We start from the raw sequence: 23,416 nt of genomic DNA, 5'->3' as shown, positions 1-23,416 counted from the left end.
ATTGAGCAACTGGAATTGGTATGAATAGAGGTTGCTTATAAGACAATGAAGATTTCCATACTTCATCCTTCAACCTGGGACTAATATACCCTTTGACGGGTAACTTAAGGATTGAATAAATAATTTCTGGACTGTTACATGAATCTCCTAAAACAAAATAAGATATTTTATAAGGAGAAATGAGTGGAATTCTGCAGGAGATGAACATACTTTTCAAAATATAAAAGACATCATGGAGAAAGGATTTAATGAAATTATGGACAAAATGGAAACTACCATATGAATGATGATGTGCAAAGATCAAGTTGTCCAGGAAAGAGAGGAGGCAACAGAAGAAATGAAGGAAGAAGAAGACAAAGGGGAGACAACAATGGAAATAATAGTGACTAATGAATTAAGCCAGGGGGGAAATGTATAAATTGAAGTGGAAGACATATTTGAAAAGGAGACTGGGATCTGGGTAAAAAGCCTAGGACCTGGGCAGTGGAAGAGGGTAGAGGTGGGAGAAATGTTTAAATTGAACAGTCAAGCAGATAAAGTTGGAGACAAATATTTAGGAGAGGAATTGGGGAGGCAGGTCAGTAGAAAAAGCATAGCAATTAAAGTATTAAAACGGGCAAGGGATGATGGATAGATGATTTTTCTTTTTTTTAAAATTGTGCTGATTTGCTTTTCTGTCTTTTTCTCTTTCTTTTAAAGCACAGCAATAAAAATATTGAAGCCGGCTATAGATGATGAATGTACAACCCTTCTATTTGTTATTATTCTGATTTGCTTTTCCTGTTCTCTCGCTCTCTTCCGTTTTTCTGTTCTTTTTAGGCGAGTGACAGGATTAGAAGTTAGGATAGACATGTTTTTTTTCTACAACATGGAATAATTGAATGGTGATGGACTATAAACTAATATAAATATGTATTATTGTTAGAAATACATGAGTTGATTGAATGTAATAACTTACATTACTTTTACTTTTATTAGTTCTATTTGTATTGGAATGTATGACACTTAGTTGCCACACTGTTCATGCATTGATTGGATATATTTCGTAAAAAAAAGAAAAGAAACTAACAGACTTCATGAATGGAAATCTTATGACTGTTACTGAAAAGAAGGGTGACTACATTGGTCACTAATTTTTTTTTTTTTGAACAGTGAGAAATGTTTATTTGTAAATTTTGAGTTGTTTGTTTATTATTCTCACTTTAACAGATGAAAATAAATGAGTGAATTGGGAAAAAAATCATTTTTTATTTAGTTGCATAATAATTCTGCACTCTAATAGTTGCCCAATAATTGTCCACCCATAGAGATTTTCCCAAGAAAGCCCAAACCTCACTTTTATTTTCTTAAATATTCAAGTTTGAGGCTTATTAACATTTTGGATTGACCGAGAGCACTTATTGTTCAATAATAAAATTAGTCCTCCAAAATACAGCTTGCCTAATAATTGTGCACATGGATTATGCTGGAAATGTGATAGAGCTAGAAAGCAGGTTTGTTTAGGAGTCCCTCTTGCAATTTGGATAGGGGGGTGCTTTGGGCAAGTGAGGGGAGCAGCGTGGTGGTGTGCCAAGCTCTCCAGCTCCAGGCAGGTTCGGAACTCCAGTAAGTGGCAGTCTGGGGCCGTGCCTGCTTGTGAGGGAGGCTGGGTCTTGTCGGGGAAATGGAGAGGCAAGCCTGGTGCTTTTCCACCTGGCTGGACAAGGGCTTCGGCACCCAAGGCTGGGCAGGAGGCGAGCATGGGCAGTTCAGGACTCTTAGTCATGGCAACAAAGTAGCATGATTCAGTGTTTCTGTAGTCATTGTAGTGTGAATTACTGCTGTGATGCTGCAACATACATAAATTTGGGACCTGGTCATAAGTACTTTTTGCGGGGATGTCATAACTTTGAACATTCGCTAAGTGAATGTTTGTAACTCGAGGACTACCTGTTATAATTTCATCCAACACTGGAGGCTTTTAAGAAGAGATTGGACAACGATTTGTCTGGAATGGTATAGGGGTTGGATTGGAAGATTTCCAAGGTTCTAATGCTGATATTCTATATTCTGATACCAAAAGAAAAAAATAATTTCAAGATTTTCTAGGCTAAAGTTGGCTTGATGCTCTTTTAAACACCTAAACCATCATTTAAATTATCCTTCAAAATATTTTAGATGTAAGCATAGATTAAATAACAAAGTAAAAAGAGTGAAGGGTTCTGATTTTGTGTGCACATAAACTACCTAATGACTGAAAGATGAAAAAACTGTAACATCTGTCATATAAATTTAAATAACATTTTGCTTTATGCAAAGATTACACAGAAAATCTTCATGTTTTATGTACAGAACAGTATAATATTTACTTGAACATTTCACTGGGCTAATAGGAGACGTGTGCAACATCAGCATACTTAAAGGAACAGATTCCAAATTCCTGTTTAACTGTGGAATCAATAATTACATTTTTTGTACCTCATTGTTGATCAGTCTCACTGATTCTTCTGTGATGTTTAATTGTAACTGAACGTCCCTTTAAGATTACCCTGAAGACATTGTACAACATTAATTTTGTTTTGCTGAGTTGTATAGATGAGTTTCACTAGTATTCTTGAACACCTCTACTTTTATCTTTTAGGGCATTTTTCAGCTCTTGCCTAGATTCTTCTTGAACATTCCTTCATTAAGTTATGGAACCAATGACTTTCATATTCAGATTTATTCAAGCAGTAATCTTGACATTTGAGTCAGCTTTTGCATTTATAGTAATATATATTCTGTATTTCCTCAGTCCCTACTGAATTTGTTTTAATCTGTTCTGGATGCAAATTTCCAACAGCCTTGTCTCGCTTCTCCTCTAATTCTTTTTACACTCTCCCCTTTGTGGATTATGTTTGATCAGGTGTGGCAGGAATATCCTTTCTCAAGCTGCGCCCTTTATGTTAGTCAATATACTCTCTTCTCCCTCCCATTTCTTCCATCTCCTCTGAGCTTTATTAGTTTACTTATAATTCTACAATTCTCATTGGAAGCTAATGCAGTTTGTTCATTATTTAAACAAAATCTGTTTAATGAGCAATGTAAATGTTAGATATGTTGCAGAAGAATACCTTTTTCTCCTTAGTGACATTGCTTATTTAACTGTTTAGGAATTAGGCATGGGATGCCCCAGTTGAGACAGAAGGGTGTTTACCTTTAGCACTAGGGCCTCTAGTAAGTTTTTCAGTTCACCCATTGACTTGACTTTTGGAAGTTTCCATCGTGACTTTAGTTTCCTTATATGGACAAGTAGATTTTTTTTAAAAAATATATTGTATCAGTATACATTTTGTTTCTTGCTTCTGCCTCTACTTTTTAAAAAAATATTTTAAAATTATATGTATAAAATTATACATAATTATATAAAATTATATATATAAAATTCACAGTGCCTTTTTATATTATTTTTGTCCCAAGATTTTACAACTTTGAAAAGTTTTGAATATCTCTCAAGAGCTACTTACCTAATACTTGCAAATAAGTTCACAAATGTTCTCCCTGTTGCTGAGACTGTAGATATAAGTAAAAGCATGTTTGCAACAAGTACCAATTTTAGAAAATATATATATGAAAAAATAAGCTTTTAAAAATCACTACTATTTTTTAAAATGCAATATAAAAGGAATAGATTAAAAATAATTTTACTATGCTTTTTTTAAAAAGCCTTTCATTGCTAGTTTCCTTTTATAGATTTTAATTGCAAAAAGACAGGACAGTAAAAGAATCTTATTGCTCAAAGTTTATTGTTAGTTGTGAAGTCATGTCCAACCCATCGTGATCTCATGGACAATGTTCCTCCAAGCCTTATTGTCATCTTATCATCCTCTGGAGTCCATTTAAGTTCATGCCTACTGCTTCGGTGACTCCATCCAGCCACCTCATTCTCTGTCGTCCCATTCTTCTTTTGCCCTCAATCGTTCCCAGCGTTAGGTTCTTCTCCAGTGAGTCCTTTCTTCTCATTAGGTGGTCAAGTATTTAAGTTTCATCTTCAGGATCTGGCCTTCTAAAGAGCAGTCAGTCTCCTCTAGGATGGACCAGTTTGATCACCTTGCAGTCCAAGGGACTCACAGGAGTCTTCTCCATCATCATAGTTCAAAGGCCTCAATTCTTTGACACTCAGCCTTTCTTATGGTCCAACTTTCACATTGCAACTGGGAAAACCATAGCCTTGACTATACGCACTTTGGTTGGCAGGGTGATGTCTCTGCTTTTTAGTATGCTGTCTAGATTTGCCATAGCTTTCCTCCCCAGGAGCAAGCATCTTTTAATTTCTTGGCTACAGTCCCCTTCTGCGGTGATCTTGGAGCCCAGGAAAATAAACCTATCACTGCCTCTATTTCTTCCCCATCTGTTTGCCAGGAATTAAGAGGGACAAATGCCATGATCTTAGTTTTCTTAATGTTGAGTTTCCAGCCAACGTTTGCACTCTCCTCCTTCACCCACATCAACAGACTTTTTAGTTCGTCTTCACTTTCTGCCATTAGAGTAGTATCATCTGCATATCTGAGGTTGTTGATATTTCTCCTGGCAATCTTAATTCCAACTTTTGATTCATCAAGCCCCATCTTTCTCATGATGTGCTCTGCACATAAGTTAAATAGGCAGTGTGACAGTATATAGCCTTGCTGGACTCCTTTCCCAATTTTGAACCAATCAGTGGTTCCGTGTCCAATTCTTCTTGGCCCCCATATAGGTTTCTCAAGAGACAAATAATATGATCTGGTACTCCCATCTCTTTAAGAACTTGCCACTATTTGTTGTGATCCATTACAATCAAAGGCTTTAGCATAGTCAATGAAGCAGAAGTAGATGCTTTTCTGGAACACCCTAACTTTCTCCATGATCCAGCGTATGTTGCCAATTTGTTCTCTAATTCCTCTGCCTCTTTGAAATTCTGCCTGTACTTCTGGTAGGTCTCGATCCACATACTGCTGGAGCCTAGCTTGTAGGATTTTTAGCATAACTTTACTAGCATGTGAAATGAGTGCAATGGTGCAGTAGTTTGAACATTCTTTGGCATTGCCCTTCTTTGGAATTGGAATGTAAATTGACCTTTTCCAATCCTTTTCCAATGCTGAAAGTTACGCTTATTGAAAACAAATCAGTTTAACTATTAGTGGAACGACTTGCCTCCAGAAATTGTGGGTTCTCCAATATTGGAGGTTTTAAATGGTATAGATTTCCTGCTTGAGTAGGAAGTTGGACTAGAACAGGGGTCCCCAACCCCTGGGCCACGGCCAAAACTGGACCACCCGAAGCAGCAGGGGAACACCTGTGAATGCATGCACCCCCCCCCCTGCATGAGTAGCAGGCGAACATGTGCACATGCACTCAATTGGATGGAGTGCACGTGCACAGGAGATGGACCTCCTAGGTCCATTCCAATTCTGTTATTTTGATATTCAGGTGGCTGTAAACTGCAATTCCTATTCCATTCAAGAGCAGTTTCTAGCTGGTTGTCTCATGAGGTAACTATAGTCTTTTTAAAAATTTCAGACAGCTAAATAGATATTGTATCACATATTTTCCTATTATTTGTTCCCAAGGAAAAAAAGAAGGTAGATGGAAGGGGAGAAGAACTATTTGCAAGGACAGACCATACAAGGAGTACAGACAACCTGATAACTTTTTAAATCGGAGCTGTGTATCATGTCCATGTGTTGTGTTCTTTTACAAGATTGTAGGTCGAAGATTCTAATTTAAAGGATAAAACAGCATTTTAAAATCTTTTTCTTTTCAGCTAATCCTTTTATAACTTTAATATTTAATCAAAGAAGCAATTTAATGCATGCTTTTTCATAGTGTTATATCTATTGTTGGCTATTAAAAATTGATTTTAAAAAAAATTTGGCTACTCCCTCGGAATAGGAAGGGATGCTAGGTAAGTTTTTATGTTTGTAGGATGTAATTTTTTTTAATAAAGATAGGTGTATTAAAATGCTGGTTTTGCATTTTGGGGATTCAGAGATAATTATACAAGTACTTAACATGGATTCAGCTATGAAAGAAATTGAATAATTCCCTCGAAATAAAGATATTAATGAAGAAATTATTTTTTTTGGAATACAAATAATATGGTAATTTCTTAGCCAGAATTGAGTATACAATATGAAGAAATTATTTCATATTTATTAAATTATGTTTTAAACTTAAACATTATTGTAATTTTTATCATGTTTTATACTTTCAATATTTTCAATTTGTATAGAATATATCTATATCTCATATCATATTATCTATTATCTATCATGCCTTTAAATCAGTCCTGTCTTCTGACAAGTGCTTGACAAGTTCCTGTAGTTTTCTTGACAAAATTTTTGAAGTGATTTGCCTGCTTCATAGAGCTGAGAGTAACTGAGTGGCCCAAAGCCACCCAGCTGGCTTTCGTCCCAAAGGTGGGACTAGAACTCCTGATTTCTAGCCTGTTGCCTTCATCACTAGACAAAATTGGTTCTCTGGTATATATTTATTGTTAGATTGTATTATTTGATTTCATAAATGATGAACAATTAAAGAAAAAGACACAAATGTTATTGCACAAATTGCTGTCTGATATAAGATACAAAAAACCCTTTATGAGGTGGAAGAAGGTATGAGCATATGGAATACAAGAGTGTGCTTTCAATCTATAAAGATGGTGTAAAAAAGGTCAAGACCTAAAAGAAAAAAATACTAGATCCCCCCCCCCCCCAAATAAGGAGATATTACATTGCAAAGAATTTAGTAAGTATGGAGAAGAGGTATAATTGTTATAGATAGTGATTTGAGAACTACTATTACTACTATCTCCAATAGTATCTCCAGAATCAGAGAACTATATTCCAGAATGCTGAAATAGTTATGTATTCAAATATATTTTTCCAGATGTTAAATATAATCTTCCAGTGAGCAGACATTAAATAGGGTATGCATATTTAATTCTGACAACTCATTCATCAGCGAAACGTTCAATAAAGAGTGAATTTCAATTAAGACAGTTCTTAAGTATTTCTGTGGTTTTCTTAATGACCAGACAACTGGCATCACCCAGTGATTTTATTTCAGTTTTATATTTTAGAGAGACAAGTTGTAACTTTACAGTTCCTTACAACAAGACCTCTCAAATAGTAGGTTAAAAATATTTGATTCACTTTGTTACAAACTTTATTTGTATATTATTTATTTAATTTTTGTAGAATGCATTTATTTATTTCATTTACACTTGCATTACAATGATTGTAGGATACATTTACATTTATACATTCAATTCCATAATCATAAGGAAAATATTGATTCTGGTTTTATAATTTGCTTTGCTTAAAACATAAGCCGTTTATTATTTATTTATTAGATTTGTAGACTGCCCAACTTCCCTATAAAGTGATTCTAAGCAGCTATATGTATGTGACATAATTTTAAGTATAATATTTACATATGAAGAAGAGTTTCCATGAATTATAAAATCAAGTGGTTTTTTTCTCAGTATTTCAAAGCTACTTATTCATTCATTCTTTTAATCAAAGGTGGTCTCTAACAGTACTGTATAGAAACATGGCTTTCCAAATTTCTAGAACTTTCTAGAAAGTTCACTAGAACTTTCCTTGCTAAGATATGCAAAACAGAAACGAAAATAATTGAGTATTATTGTGATTTTAATTATTCTGTTTTAATACTGCAATTCCTGGATTCCTTAAGGTAAATCTGTTTTCTGAGTTGTGATAGAATACGTATGCAGGTAGATTGGTATTCTGTGGAAAATTTATTCTGAATGTTTTTTTAAAGGGAAACTTTACAAGCAATGTGGGAGCCAATAGTAGAAATTTTGAAAGACAAATAACATTATAAATAAAGAGGAAATACTTTTAGATATATGTATAAGAAAAAAATCTGAGTCCTGAAAGTATTTATTCTTGAAGAGTTAAAAAAGCAGTATGATCCAGTAGATTCAACTTTCAAGTGTCATTTGCTAGTTGGGTTATATGTGTCTGTTCATTGGAGGTGACATTGGAGCAGTGGAGAAAAGAACATGTTGCCATTGCTAAATACACATATCTGGCAGCCTGATAATAGATTCCAGGAAGTTCAGTGGAAAATTAAAACAAAGCAACATTTATAGCTGATTGAACTTGAATAGCAGCTTGCATGCTGAATAGCAAATATGTGGACTTCAGCATTCCAGGAGTCTGATGCAATCCTTTTCAATGTGATTGATATTATGAGTACAGAATGGAGTGTAGTGTTCTAACTATTTCATCTCTGAAGTGTTTTACATGAAGGTAGTTTTTGTTTTTGAAGAAACAGTTATTTATTACCTGTTCTATTTTTATATAATATCACAACACTATATTTCTTATTACTTTCAGAGATATTTCCATGACCTCCTGATTTTCTCCTAACATATATATAATATACCATTTCTTTTTTAAATAAAGTAATAATGATTCTCAACTGTGGACTGAAGACTACTGGTTACCTATGAGTTACTGCCCTTTGGTCAGGTGGAACATCAGAATTTTGGGATATTCAGTGTTCTTCATATATTATTTTTACCATTTCATAATAAATTAGTCTGTATTTAATTTGGAATGCTTTCAGAGAAATTATATGTGCCATTATGCCCACAGATCAGGATTTTCAAACTCTGATTTAAGATGTACTCTAAAAACATTTGGTGACAAAAGGACAGGAGCGACTGTTCACTAATGTTTATACTACAGTATGTGTTTTGGGATACCAAAATGGAATTGTCTAAATATTTCTACTTATTGCAGTAAACCAGCTTTCTGAGGAATGCTATGTCTTTCATATAAATATATATGCAGGAGCAATTATAAAAATACAATGCATGTGCTAATTATTAAAATGCATTATTCAGTTTCTGTGTTGCAATTGTAAACTGCCTAACTCTTATTCTTATTATTCTGTTATATGTCTTTTCCTGTGGTAGTGCCATATATCGATTTAATATCCAAAAGTTCTTCTGTAATGCATAAACTTGAGTCCATTCCACGGATGAAGATTGTCATCTGTGCCATGCCAGTGAGATCAGCACTCTCATCCACAGCAAAGGCATATGTAATGAAATCTTTTCCCTTTTCAATCAACTGTACTTGTAAATCAGTGGCAAGTTTACATATACCATCAGCAACAGTATTTCTGCTTAGGCTTACATTAAAAAATGCTTGCTTTTGGTCTGGAACGTGTGCTAGTTTGCACACTTTAATCATACAGCGCCTCAAAAACTGCCTGTCTGTAAATGGCTGACCAATTTAGCTATCTCTTCTGCTACTATAAAACTAGCTTTCACAGCAGCTTCACTTTGTGATTTTGCTTTTCTGAACATATGCTGCCGTGACATCAGATTCTTTTTAAACCCATCCACCTCTTTTAGATTCTGCTGTATGTCCAAGTTTTAGTACTTGTCCTGATGTTTTGTCTCATAGTGCCGTCTTGTGTTATATTCTTTTAAGTACAGCCACATTAGCTCCACAAACAAGGCACTTAGCTTTATCTTCAATGTCAACAAACAGGTACTCTGCCTCCCACCTCTTTTGAAAGCACCTGTTTTCAAAGTCCACTTTCTGTTTGGCCTATTTTTGGGGTTTAATTATCAATATATGCATGCAGGTCTTCTTCATGGCAGATGTTGTATATATGGAGCATGAGACTGAACAGAAAGCTCAAAGTCCCAAGTGCTGTGTGAGGCAAGCAGATGTGAGTGCTTTAGGTATTCATTCTGGAGGCTCAGTAGGATGCTGTGAATCCGGATCTTCTGGGGCATAAAGGGGCTGCACTCTTCATGGTACTCTTAAGGTCCCAATAATCTGAGACCGGAGAGCAGTAGAGACACTGAGCCTCAATTCTCTCGCCTGGAGAGGCAACAGCAGCTTCAAAGGAAGTGTGGGCTCTTCAGCAGCATGTGGCTGAGGTTTCTTGACTAATTTTGGCCTGGGCCCGGTGCATGCCAGCCTTGCATTTCCTTGCGTCTTTGAGGGAAAAGTGGCAGGAAAAAAAGAGGATATAAAAGACATTTGTCTCCTGATTTTCTTCAGTACAGATACAAATATATAATAACCACTAACTCTAAATAAAAAAAATATCATATAAACAGTATACAAAATAAGCATTATGTCAGACCTGCCCCTGCTTAGATTCTTAGGAAAGAAAGACCGTTGACTCAATTTGGTTAAAGTGTTGGGTTCTTTTACTAAAGTGAAATGGTTGCAGCGAAATAAGGCTAGATCTGAGTATTCCCATGCAAAAGGTGATTCCCCCCCCCCCCCTTCTCCTGGTCCTCTCCCCCTTGAGCACTTCATCAGTGTCCAGCAGCATCCCGGTTTGATGTTTTGGGAACCATTTTGATGCTGGAAGCTTCTCAAAGCAGTTTCACAATCTGGTCCCAGGCCGGGTGTCCTTGATGGCTGGTTTATTCTGGTTTGACATCGGAATACAAAACAATTTTATCACATATATAATTCTGGACAGCTAACAAAAACAATAAAAAATAATAATTTGTTTTGTTTTTGTTAACTGTCCAGATTTAAATATGTGAGATGGATGGTGACATAAATTTAAAGAATGAATGAATGAATGAATGAATGAATGAATGAATGAATGCCTAATCTTGTTATTTCCAAAAAATAATTCTGTGCAAATTAGTACTTAGGGAACTTATTGTGTATAAATGTAATTCTGTCCCTTTAGTTTAGAAGACAACTATATATAAAACATTTTGTTTTGTTATAAAATTTTACTGTATTCTGCTCTTGTCTCTAGACCAGATATCATTGTCTTTTACCTAAAACCGTGAGGTGAACCTATGGCACGCGGAGCCATATTTGGTGGCATGCCAGTCGTCAGCTCCAACACGCATGCCGGCCAACTGATTTTTTTGTCCTTCCGGAGGGCGTGGCAAGGCCATTTTCGCCCTCCTCAGGCATCAGGAAAACCTCGAGGTTGGGGAGGGCGAAAAATGGTCCCAATGGGCCAACTGGAAGTTCGAAAATGACCCATTTCTGGCTTCCGGAGGGCCTCCGGGGGACCCTCCCCAGGCTTCAGGAAAGCCTCTGGAGCGCTCTGGAGCCTGGGGAGGGATTGGGCACGCATGTGTAGGGGGGGTGTTTATGTGCGCATGTGTAAGTGGACAGGGAAATTGAGTGGGCATGTGCGTGCATGTGATAGCACACACAATTTTGGCACACTGTAAGAAAAAGATCCGCCATCACTGACCTAAACCTTTGTAATGTTTGTATATTTAATTGTTCTTTCTCTTTCTTTTTTAAAAAATAGGAAGATAGCATAGCTGCAAGCTATCTTTTGATTCATAGTGCTGTAGCCCCTTGATCTGTATCCACCCAGGTGTAATATGCACAGGGCAATTGCAATGGTATACAAGCAGGGAGAGGATATGTCACTTGAGTCTTAGAACCATCCTGCAAAGATTGCTTGATTGAACTAAGAATTTAGAAACAACTGCAGAGAGAAGAGAAGATACAGATATAAATCTGTTGCTGGGTGTTATTTCTCTCTCATCATCTATAAATTGATTCTTGGAGGTACATGCTTATTTGACTTCCATCTTTTACTTTCTCCTCTGTTCAGGATGTCAAAGCAGAAACCTAATCTTGTTATTACTTGTAATATTTCTATTGCAGTTTAGGAAGGAAGAGAGAAATAATTCTTACCTTCACTACATCGCTGAGATAGAGCGTGAAGTGTACATTCTTTTTTCTGATCCAATGTTTTTACTTAACTTCTTTGCTATTGGAGGAGAAGCAGGTTTTGCTTTTAACATCTATCTTTGCTTTAAAAAAGAAGTAGCACCACTTTCTCCCCTTCTGTAATAGTAAACATGGATTTGGGATCCTTTTACCTTTTGAAGAAATAATAAATAAAAGTTCCCTGAGTAGCTTTGTTTAAGTTCCCTTTATTGATCTGTCCATTTCTTGTTTTTTAGCCAAGTAAAATATGATTCTTACTCAATTTAGACAACTCATTATAAAAAATTGCTCATTAACTTCCATGCTGATTTGTAAGCAAAATTTGCTGTGGAGGTTTGGAGGGAAAGGAAGACAGGATATTGTTTTCCCCAGGATAGTTGAAGAATAAGCATTCGATATAATAAATCTGTTTAAATGCATACCAGAAAAGATGATGAATTTCCCCATTAATGTTCTTGCCATTTTTTAGATTTTCCAATGTTGCCCTCTACTGTTGTTAAACTGAACATGAATGTTTTTTGGCCTGAAAGAGGCAACATTAACTGCTTTAGCTTACAATTAATCTTGAGTTTGATAAACCTATTTACTAACAGTTGTGATTATTGTATGTAATTTAATATAGTTGACATCCAGTAATTATTTACCATATTTTTCTTTATTTTATATTTGTATAACTTTTGTACCTAGAATTAATTTATTCGATAAAAATTTCAGAAGTGCATGTGTCAAAACACAAGTCATTGTTCAATAACAAATAAAACATAACAAAAAAGAGAAAACATACCCCCCTCCTCCCCAAAAAGGAGGAAGGAGAAGAATTCCAGTTCATGACATGAGACCAGATATAACTTATAGGACTGTCTCCCTTCAGTGATATCTACCCATTCTGTAAGGTCCAGCAGAAGAGGCATTCTCCAGGTCCTGTCCATTAGGGACTATAATCTAATAGATGTCTGGAGGGGAACCGTTTCTGTTATGACCAAAATTAGACCTGCCCTGATCCTAGTAGCTTTCTGTATTGGTTTAAAAAATGGTTTTGTTGCCAAACTTTAGGCAGTGTGATTCAGTTGGTATCTTTGTTATGTTAAATATGCTGTTGTTTTTATATCATGCAGTGATGGCGAACCTTTTTTGTCTCAAATGTCAAAAACACGTGCGCGCTATTGCGCGCACTCGCATGCCAACCCCCATAATTTAATACCCCTCACGCTGTGCCCCCTGCACATGCTGATTGGGGGTATTCCAGCAGTCCAATCCACCTGCCAATCAGCTGTGCTGAATCAGGCTGCAATAAGTGCTAAAACTGACTTGGCTGGTCAGAGTTTGCAGCATCAATCACATTCAGAAAGTGCAGTATGATTCCTGATTTAGCAGGATTCAAAATAATAATACTATACAATACATTACCAAAGCCAGGTTTTCCAAGGTAGCAGTAAATACAAGCAAAACACAAGTAGTTCACTTTCAGTTCTTTGCTAAGGCAGGCTTCTTCCTGTCTCCTCCTTGCTCACACAACAAATTTCAGAGTCCAAATAGCCCTCATTGGCTGACTTACTTGCTATGCCTATTCATTGGCTGACCTTGTTACCATGTGTCAGCTGAATACCATGGATACTGGTAGGCACAGGCAGAATTTTTCTTCTTCTTATTTTCCGCCCCAAAAGCTAAGGTGTGTCTTATACTCCGGAGCATTTTATACTCCGAAAAATACGGTAACATAGTACTTTTATTAAATATAGATGGGATAGATCGAATTTGGGTCAGTCACTGGGACCAGAAATGTACTCTTCTGAGTTTTTGGACTAATGCTGGAATCCATCCTCAGGGACCTTCTCTCTACTTTGCTCCAGGATGAGTTCAAAACCTTGGAAGAATAAATCTCTGGTCCCAGTAACTGTCCCAGATTTGATCTTGCATCATTTTTCTGGGTCATGTATATTTGTCGCCCATTGTCACAGGACTTTGAAGGTTTATGACAATTGGGGGTATGTCAGAATTTGCATATGAATTGGATTAAAGTGAGGGAGAGGTGTGCAGAGTCAACCTCTCTCTTCCCAGATTTCATCTTGCTCCAATGGCAGGACAAGAGTTGAGATAGTTGGAGATGGGCTGGGCGCAGTGGTTGACCAGGACATCTTTTGTGTCTTACCGTACTACGTTGCTTGTAAAGACCGCTTTCATGACCGTTGTCCTATTCTGCTAGGTTTCATCCACTCAATCCGCCATAATCTGTCTTCACATGCTCAGGATAGACAAGTCCCTAACTCACTAAAGGTCAATGACCCAATGGCTACCCTCAACAGCATAACCCACAGCTGGATAACAGATGGGGCAAGAGACTCAGAAGAGACCCGTCCTAATTTTTTCTAACACAAAAAGTAAAAAGAATATAGGCTATTGATCTATTTGATTTAATGGTACATCATATGCCAGGCTCAGAAGGATGACTTCCAGGGAATCCCAAAAAGGCATTGTGTTCCTTGTACAATGGAGGGAGGGCAGATGCTGCACAATACACATTTATATGTGCCATTAGGGCAGGAGTCACAACTGTGGCAAAACCACACCACAGCAGGATACATATATAAACAAATATCTGGTAAACCGACTGGATTATTGCAAGAGATAGAGATCCCATCACAGCCCTACAAGGCTGTTTCTTTAGATTTTATCACTGATCTACCCTTAATGCAGGGGCATACTAGCATACTAATAAAGGAGCATATTTGTAGCATAGAGTTCAAATGAGAGGTCCTTGATGTCTGTGCTTGGTTTTTTTGCAGATGTTTCATTACCCAAACTAGAGTAGCACTGATGATGTTAGCTGATTTGGGTAATGAAAGGTCTGCAAGAAAACAAGAAGATCAGAGAGCACCAAGGACCCCTCATAGTAGCATACTGGTAGTAGTGGATTCATTTATTAAATTCCTTATGGAATATTCTTCCGCCTGAAATTAAATTAGCTCAATCCCCTTTAATAGCCTGGAAGGCCCTCAAGACCTGGTTATGTTACTAGGTCAGGGGCTTCCAGGGAACTGGGCAGTTGCTTAGATAGCTCCTTTGCTGAGCTGATTATTTTTATCCTCTTTTCACTGAGGGTTTGTAACTGTGCTTTTTGATAATATTTACCTTTTAAAGTGATTTTTATGTCCTTTATATTATTGTTTTTATATGTGTTTTTATACATTCGTTATGTGCTGCCCAGTGTTGCTTTTGGTGAGATGGGCAGCTAGGTAAATTTGATTGATTGATAAATAAATAAAGAAACAAACTCATAATCATTTCTGATGACACTGAGTCGTTGTTCTTATTAATTATGCAACTACATAGAAAACCTTACATTCCAGGAACAAACAGGTAGTTCTAATAGCATTTGTGTTGGATAAAGTTCAAAAGTTCTGTTATGTGAGCAAATGAAAGAAGTGGTTGTTCAACAGATTGACAATAAAGTGACCTCAAGTCTCTGACCAAATATATTTATTTGTCTTGGGGGTGGGTTCCTACCTGTGTTGGTACCGGTTCACTTTGTTCGCGCACATGCCAGACGTGTGCTCTGCATGTGTGCACAGTTCACTGCAAATTGTTCTGTGCATGCGCAAAGACCATGAAATACTAATAAAAAACATGCCAGCAACAGCGGAGATTGGGGAACCTGTTCGGGGAACCTGTTCAGGGCATGGCCAGACTGCGTCATTGCTAGTTCTGCAACCCAGGCCAAATTACCACTACTGGTTCGCCCGAACCGGCAGGAACCTACCTCTGGTTTGTCTCCATCTGAAAGGCAAGTGAACTCCCCATAAACTCATTGACACTCTGCTCTGCTCACCAGTGTTTCTAAGGGAAAGGAACATGGTACAGCTCTGGGGTAGAATCTCTAAATTCTCTTTCTCCATGGATGGAGAAATCTCAAATCCTAGGAAAATGTTACCAGTCATTTTAGTTTATTCTAAACTTCATTACTAGGGTCTCCTGCAATTCAAAGGAGTTCCATACACTTCAGTTCTAAAACATAGAGCCTTTCCTTAGCAAATTGTGTAATAGTGGTATTACCCCAAACAATCCAGTGATGCAAGAAAACTGGATGAGTATATTATAACAATACACATTCTGCAGTTAACAACAATTATCTCACATCCAGTCCCTCTCCCCTCAAATATTCCTGCTGGTAATCATACTAGTTATAAAAGCAATTTACATTTTAGTAAAATAATATATTATCAAACTGAATAATATTTAAACTGGGATGAGGTGGAAAGAGAGAAGGGAAGGAAGACTGAATGATTATGCACTTTCAGGTTATACAAAAGAAATTACAGGTAACTATCTTTAGTGAATACGTTTCATATATTCTTTTTTTCCTATTATTCTATTGATACTGTATATAAGACAAATAACTTTTTAGATTTCTTTGTGTAGTTTATTTGAATATAAGTGTGAATAAATAAACCAATGAACTCGTCTTGGGGTTGCCAGACTTGAATTTCAGCAAGATTCTTCCTTCACTGGAAGAATATTTTCCCTGTTCTACAAGTAACTTTTATGATGTTTAATTTTGTCTTCTGATTTAGAACTTTCAGTCATTGAACCGATTGTTTTTCTTCGACCTTTTCTGGAAGTTATTCGATCAGAAGATACTACAGGCCCAATTACTGGACTGGCTCTGACATCAGTAAACAAATTTATTTCATATGGACTAATAGGTATGGATTAAGACTATTTTCTCTTTTATTATAAACTAAAACTGATGACTTAGAGAACCATTACTTGCCTGAAAATTATATATTAATGATCCCAGGAGAACTGAAATTCGGATTGGTTTTTATAATGAATAAACAGGATTATGTTTTGTATTTTATATGGATAAAAATAAAAATAATGAAGGTAGTCCTCACTTAATTTAGCAACTGTGCTGAAGTTACAATAGTGCTAAATGAGGTGGACTTATGGTGGATCCTAGTAGTGGCAGCCATCTCAGCTTCCCCACGGTCACATAATCATATTATGGGTGCTTGGCAACCAGCTTTCAATTACAATGTTGCACTGTTCCAGGGTCATGTGATCACTATTTGCACACTTTACAGCCGGCTCCCAACAAGTAGAATCAGTGGAGAAGCTGCAGTAAAACCAGAAAATTGCAGTCATGTGAGGTGTTGTTTAACAACCACATTGCTTAGCCACTGAGTTGCTGGTCCCAATTGTGGTAGCTAAGTGCAGACTACCTGTAAAATAAAATCAATTAAATATAACAAAATAAAGATAAAATATGGTAAATCTAATGAAGCAATGGGTAACATAACAGACCCTCATATAGCAGCACAGGCCGGATGAGTCAGGCGCTGGCCATGCCCACATCCAAGTGGCAGTTGGAACAGAGTTATTTTCAGGTTGGGAGGAGAATAGAACGTCTCACTCCTTAGCATCAGGGCGGGTGAATAATAATATAAGAAATACTAATGCTCTGATGGTCATTTAGAAAAACCCTTTCTAAGCAAGTACCTGGAAGCCAAGAGGAACATATATGCCACATTTCAAGTTTGTAGGCTTTACAGTTCTGGAGAGTTCGTGATGTGGCGTGAGTGGTTTTTGCTTTTATATATGTAGTATCTGAAAACAGAGCTCAGGAGCCTGTTTTCACTGGCAGAGCACTCAGATCACCACAGCCCCCCCTGACATGAGTGATATTGAACTGGCCATGCCCACCCTGGCCATGCCGCCCTCCCTGATGCGGCCCTCAATGAAATTGAGTTTGACACTCCTGTTCTAGACAATGATACAAATTTAATGTGGCTTTCTTTTAGATATAGATAGATAGATTATTTTGTGTTCTTAGATTCAAATCATGAGGGCACAGCTGAGGGAATGGAAAACTTGGCAGATGCTGTAACACATGCCCGATTTGTGGGCACAGATCCTGGAAGTGATGAGGTTGTCTTGATGAAGATTTTGCAGGTATGTTGGACATGGTGAGATTTGGGGGGGATTATCTGTGTCCTGTAAAACTGATATACATTGTGATCAGAGCTTCCTCTGAATTCATGGGGATCCTGTTAAGAGATTCTGATTAAACATATGATACACAAAAATAGAACATGTTTAATAAATATATAAACATGTAATAAATATATAAACAATAAATATATAAACATGTAAATAAATAATAAACATTTTCTAATACTGTTGGAAAAAAATGTGAAACAGTAGAATGATTAGTTTTTTTAGGGAGTAACTTGATGCAGATGTTCTAGACCAGGGATGTCAAATTCAAGGCCTGGGGGCTGGATCCGGGGTGTTTAGTTCTAGCCTATGGGTCCGCCCTGGAAACAATGAAGGACTGGCCCACGGTGCCTCTTCCAGTAAAAATGGAGTTTGCAAGGGCCGCAGGCAGCCCTCTTAAGCTCTGTTTTTGGGTTCCACCACAAAATCGCGGAGGACAAAATCGCGCTCGACAAAAGCGCGCATTTGACGTCATCACAGCACGACGAAAACATCGCGCTGTGATCGAAAAATGTAAAAATAAAGCTAAAACCTTACCCTAACCCCCCCAAACCTAACCCTAAACCTAACCCTAAACCTAACCCTTAACCTAACCCTAAATCTAACCCTAAACCTAACCGTTAACGTAATGCTAAACCTAACGCTAACCCTTAACCTAACGCTAAACCTAATGCTAACGCTCTAAACCTAACCCTAACCCTTAACCTAACCCTAAACCTAACCCTTACCTTTATGTGAATCGGCTTGCTTTAATTTTAATTTTATTTCAATTTTAAATTTTTTTCGTCGCGCTGTGATGACGTCATATGCGCGCTTTCGTCGAGCGCGATTTTGTCCTCCGCGCTTTTGACGGGTCACACTGTTTTTGCTGGCAGAGGGTTGCAGGAGGCCGTTGCATCTGAAAACATAGCTCAGGAGCCCGTTTTCTCTGGCAGAGCACTCAGGTCACCACAGGTCCCCCTGACATGAGTGATGTTGAGCTGGCCATGCCCACCCTGGCCACCCCCCCCTTTGAGGTCAAATACAACCCTGATGTGGCCCTCAATGAAATCGAGTTTGACACCCCTAACTAGACAATGATACAAATTTGATGTGGGTTTCTCTATAAAAACTGAACATTGAGAGTTTTTTCTTCACAATACAGCTTATGGAAATGGATCATGCCCTGATCAAAAGAGATCCCTGCAGACCGTAGAAAAATGTTCTTTGATACTGATGAGGTGGAAAATAGACTACAAAATCATTGCCAAAGAACATGATTCATTGCCATTCCATTGTCAAATAAATAATATACAGACTGAAAATAAAATACAATACCATAGTTATTCATCCATCCAGAAATATCCCTGGAGCAAAGTATGCTTTACTCTGGAAGGCTTATATAAGCATTCTTGGGTGTTTTATAAAGAAAAAAACTGTACAAGAGTAGTATGCATGGAAATATATAATGAGGAATCCACTCGTCTCTAGAAAATCCATTGCTCCCTATCTCATCCTGTCTGAAAGATTCCACACACTTTTGGAACAACTAAGAAGGATGATAATGGGAATATCATAGTTTGGAGCTAACTTGCAATCACTGAAGGAAAAATGGATTATGGATTATATCAGGAAATGTACAGGAAAGTTGTAGAATATAAGTCCATGAGCTGAAACTTAAAGACAAAGAACACAACAATGGTCTTAAACTCATAAGTAAAATCTATGTCAGAATGACCAAAACCGAAAAAAATATCAGATTTTGAAATTTTGAAACATAAACATATAATGTCTTGACTTTAATACAAGTAAAATATTGTGTATTTTACACCAGACAGCTTCAAAGTATCAATATGTTGAAACTCTTATAAAAGAGATATCTGTGTTGAAAGAGGTGTTATTACATTCTACCTCTGTAGTAACATTTCGTATATTTTTTCCAACAAAGGCTTCATTGACTCACTTTCAATAAGACAATAACATATGTTACTTTGTAAATTATTTACCAGACTTTATTCATTGACCTACCCAAAACTCAGGTGTTAGTTAGAGTTCTTAAAAATTATGAGTAATTTTAAGTATTCACAAACTGTCTCTCAATCTCTGTTCATAGAGACTGATTTGGGGAAATGTTTTGTACAGACTTCATGCTGTATCCAAACGATCTGTGGCAGGGAAAGAATTTGCTCTCATTCACTTATATGGGACTAGTTGTCTAATTGGTAATACTAAAAAGAAGTATTCTTCCACTGTTTAGTTGATATTTAAAATGTTTCTTTGTTATTTCATATGAATGTTTTTGATATTAAAATGTGATTAGAATATAACATTTCATATTGATTTATTCTTCTTTCAGGTCTTGAGGACTCTCCTCCTTGCTCCAGTTGGAGCTCATCTCACGAATGAATCTGTGTGTGAAATCATGCAGTCTTGCTTCCGTATATGCTTTGAGATGAGGCTTAGTGGTAGGTCTGCAATGTAAAGAAGCAAATCATAAACATTTATATTATTTTGGCATATATTATTTCTGTATTTAATAAGTCTGAATGCTGAAAAGTAAATAAACATAAAATATGCTAAATATGTAAAATTGAGTTTACATTCCTTAATTTTTTTAGAAAAGTAGTTGACTTTGCTAATCATTTCCTGCTCCTCTGCCTTTTCCTTTCTCATCTCTACATTCCTCTATCTCTGTAGTGCAGCTTGGTGTATCTTTCCTTTTCTTTCTGCACAGCTGAGCCTGGATTGGTTTTAATAAATTTCTAGTAATCCTTTGTAAGCAACACTTGGAGGGAAGTCTACGCAAAGAAGCCTCCAGATAATATCACATGGGATAATGACACCTGTGTTATTTGTTTTTGTCTTCAGAGTTATTGAGAAAATCTGCAGAGCACACTCTGGTCGACATGGTACAGCTGCTCTTCACAAGGTAAACGTTCTTGTATTTGTCTCTGCACTGCTCAACTGGCCCTTCAAGGATGGGAAGATTGCACATTTCCAAATATGTTAGTGTTTATGTATATGCATACTCTACTCCAAGTATTACCAGGTCCTTGCAAAGCTTGTCCTTTCATCAAAATGTATCTTCTTCACTGACAATAAGCAAGATTAAAATAATATATGAAATTGAGGAATATGTTATCACATAATAGAAATAACATAAACTGATGAAAAATAAAGGCTTCAGTAACTAAAGACCGCCCTAAATTTTCAGTCTTACTATCGCCAGGAAAACAAGAAACTCATCAAAGAGCGCAAAAGAGATATGTGTTCTTATTGTGCAAGCCTCCTAGTGAAGTCTTTATGTTTCATCTGACTGAGATTCAACAGACTTTGGCCTGACTAAATCTCAGTAAATCATCTGTATTTTAGAGGCACTTGGAAAGAAAATTCTGTCATTATTTTCCATAACTCTTCATAAGTTGTGACAAATTTTAATCTTATAAATGTATTATAAAATAAATTCTTGTGATGTTAGAAGGCAGCAGTGATCTAAAAACTGAAAAACTGGTATCTCTGAAGATTTTCAGTCATCCAGGTCATAGTTGTCGCAAAGGTGCTCCCCCCTGCCCCTCCCGCCCCCCCAAAAAAGAGGCAACTGGACTTTCTGGTTTTTCTTTAAAGACATTTTGCTTCTCATCCAAGAAGCTTCTTCAGTTCTGACTGGATGGCAGGGAATGGAAGGATTTATACTCCTTGCAGTCAGCTGGTCATTTGCATTCTTTTAGCAGTTGTTAAGGTCACCTGAAGGTTTATCTGTGTCATCAGGGTCACCTGAGTGGTCCAAATTGGTGTGGGGCCTTTTTGGAACTGTTGAAAGGACTGTGTTGTAGATTGGAGAATCAGCTGGTATGCAGTGCACAGTTTTTTGGTAATTATAGTTGAAGTTAAGTTAACACACTATCCAGGATGGTTTAGAATAGGAGAAAATAATTAGCACTGACGGTTGGATCCACTGTTGTGCAGATTGGGTCAGTCCTTTACGATAGCCCAGGACAGGAATCAGGCATGGCAAGAATTCCAGGAAACACTTAATTTTTATAGGGTAAAATGACAGAATCTTGAAAATCTGTCAGTGTTTTTCTCTGCTTCCATCTTCTGCCAGACAAAATCAAAGTGATGCTATTTTAAGTTTGTTTCTCACATTTTCCTCTTAGACTGAATAATCTTTTCTGAAAATTCACCTGTAATGAATGGTTTGTTCATATCTACCTTTTTGAAAGGCCAGGTCCACATTTCTTCATAGATTGTGCCACTAATTTTCTTCAAATTTTAGATGGGGAGCTAAAAACAATAAAATACAAAATTGTTACTTTTGCTTACTTCAGAGTCACCACAATATCAATGTTTTTGCTGTCCTTGAACAGCCTCGTCCTAATGGATGATGGATTGGTATCTATTGCATTCAGGACCCCTTTGATCTTGACCAGATCTCCAAATCCATTTGCAGAGGTCCAGCCCCAAACATGCAAGGAACCTTCACCATGCTTCACTGTTGCCTGCAGATGCTCATTATTGTATGCTCTCCAACCCTTCTGTGAACAAACTACCTCCTGCTGTAGCCATATATTTTGCATTTTGACTCATCAATCCAGAGCACCTGCTGCCATTTTTTCTACACTCCACTTCCGATATTTTTTATATATATAATTGAATCACTTAGCCTTGTTTCCACTTTGGAAGTATGGCTTTTTGACTGCAGTTCTTTCATGAAGGCCACTTCTGGCCAGACTTCTCCAGACAGTAGATAGATAAATCTGGGTTGCACTGGTTTCTGCCAGTTTTGTGCTCTAGGCAAAGGGTGGTCAGCCCAGATAGTATTGATTTTTGGATTTATCTTCTGTTTATTTACTTTCAATTTTGTTAATTGATAAGAATAAACTATTAACACTTCTATTTCTGAAAGCATTCTTAATTTACAGCATTTTTTCACAACTGCCTATAACTTTGCACAGTATTGTGTGTACACACAGTATGGATTATGCATATATTAATTAGTATGGTTGTTACTTTTGTTATTATTTTTTTAATGTTGATTAGAAAGTATAAGGCAACGTATGACCAGAAGAAAGTAAAGAAACTCCATATAAAAGAAAAGATTCTAATAAAAGGATTATAACTATCCATTGAATGTTAAGAAGAGTACCTTCTTGGACTTCTGGTGGAAAGAAATGTTGAATCAAAGATAACTCCACAGAAAGTGGAGCTGACAAGTGCAGTGGAGCTGACAAATAGACTGGTCCTTCATAATTCTTCTCTGAAAAAGGAGAGGACAAGATCGCACACATGTAATCCAAAGAGTTGTTTCTCATGAGGAGACTGAAAAGATGAGGTTTAAGAGGTCTGGGGGACGAGGGTATTTTGAGTATTTGAGTATTTATTAATACTTATAGGCCGCCCTTTTCCCTGAGGGGACTCAGGGCGGCTTACATAAAATGAGGGGGGGGGTATACAGACAATAGACACAAACAATACATAGAAGTAAAATAGTAAGCAACATTCATTCATCATTCGGGTGAGGGAATAGCCGTTTTGCTAAAAACGGAAACTAAAAAGTCACTGGCCTTACATACTTGGTTTTCTAATCACTTTAGGAAATTGCTTGTTAACTGTTTATTAGGAACCTTTGGATCGTTTTATAGCACTGGGTAAGTTTCCTTCAATCCTTAGCAAAAGAAATTGGAATGCAAATTTAAGCATTTTAAAAAAGATTTCCTGAACAA

General features: G+C 36.9%; 1 protein-coding gene across 4 annotated transcripts in view; it reads left to right on the top strand.

Moving 5' to 3' along the window:
* Positions 1-23,416, top strand: part of GBF1 (golgi brefeldin A resistant guanine nucleotide exchange factor 1) — a 152,359-nt gene that overhangs the window by 27,113 nt on the left and 101,830 nt on the right. For all 4 annotated transcript variants that reach the window (XM_087702642.1, XM_087702641.1, XM_087702640.1 and 1 more), the window contains exons 4-7: positions 16,289-16,420; positions 17,551-17,669; positions 20,050-20,158; positions 20,562-20,622. In XM_087702642.1, coding sequence (XP_087558768.1) covers positions 16,289-16,420; positions 17,551-17,669; positions 20,050-20,158; positions 20,562-20,622 — 421 coding nt within the window. The remainder of the gene's footprint in view (positions 1-16,288; positions 16,421-17,550; positions 17,670-20,049; positions 20,159-20,561; positions 20,623-23,416) is intronic.

This window comes from Thamnophis sirtalis, unplaced genomic scaffold (genome assembly GCF_051295495.1).
Source record: "Thamnophis sirtalis isolate CommonGarterSnake01/CBP01778 unplaced genomic scaffold, rThaSir2_p1.2 scaffold_15, whole genome shotgun sequence".
NCBI classification, from domain to species: domain Eukaryota; kingdom Metazoa; phylum Chordata; class Lepidosauria; order Squamata; family Natricidae; genus Thamnophis; species Thamnophis sirtalis.
Note: the sequence above shows the minus strand (reverse complement) of the source record. Positions and strands in the feature narration are given on the sequence as shown.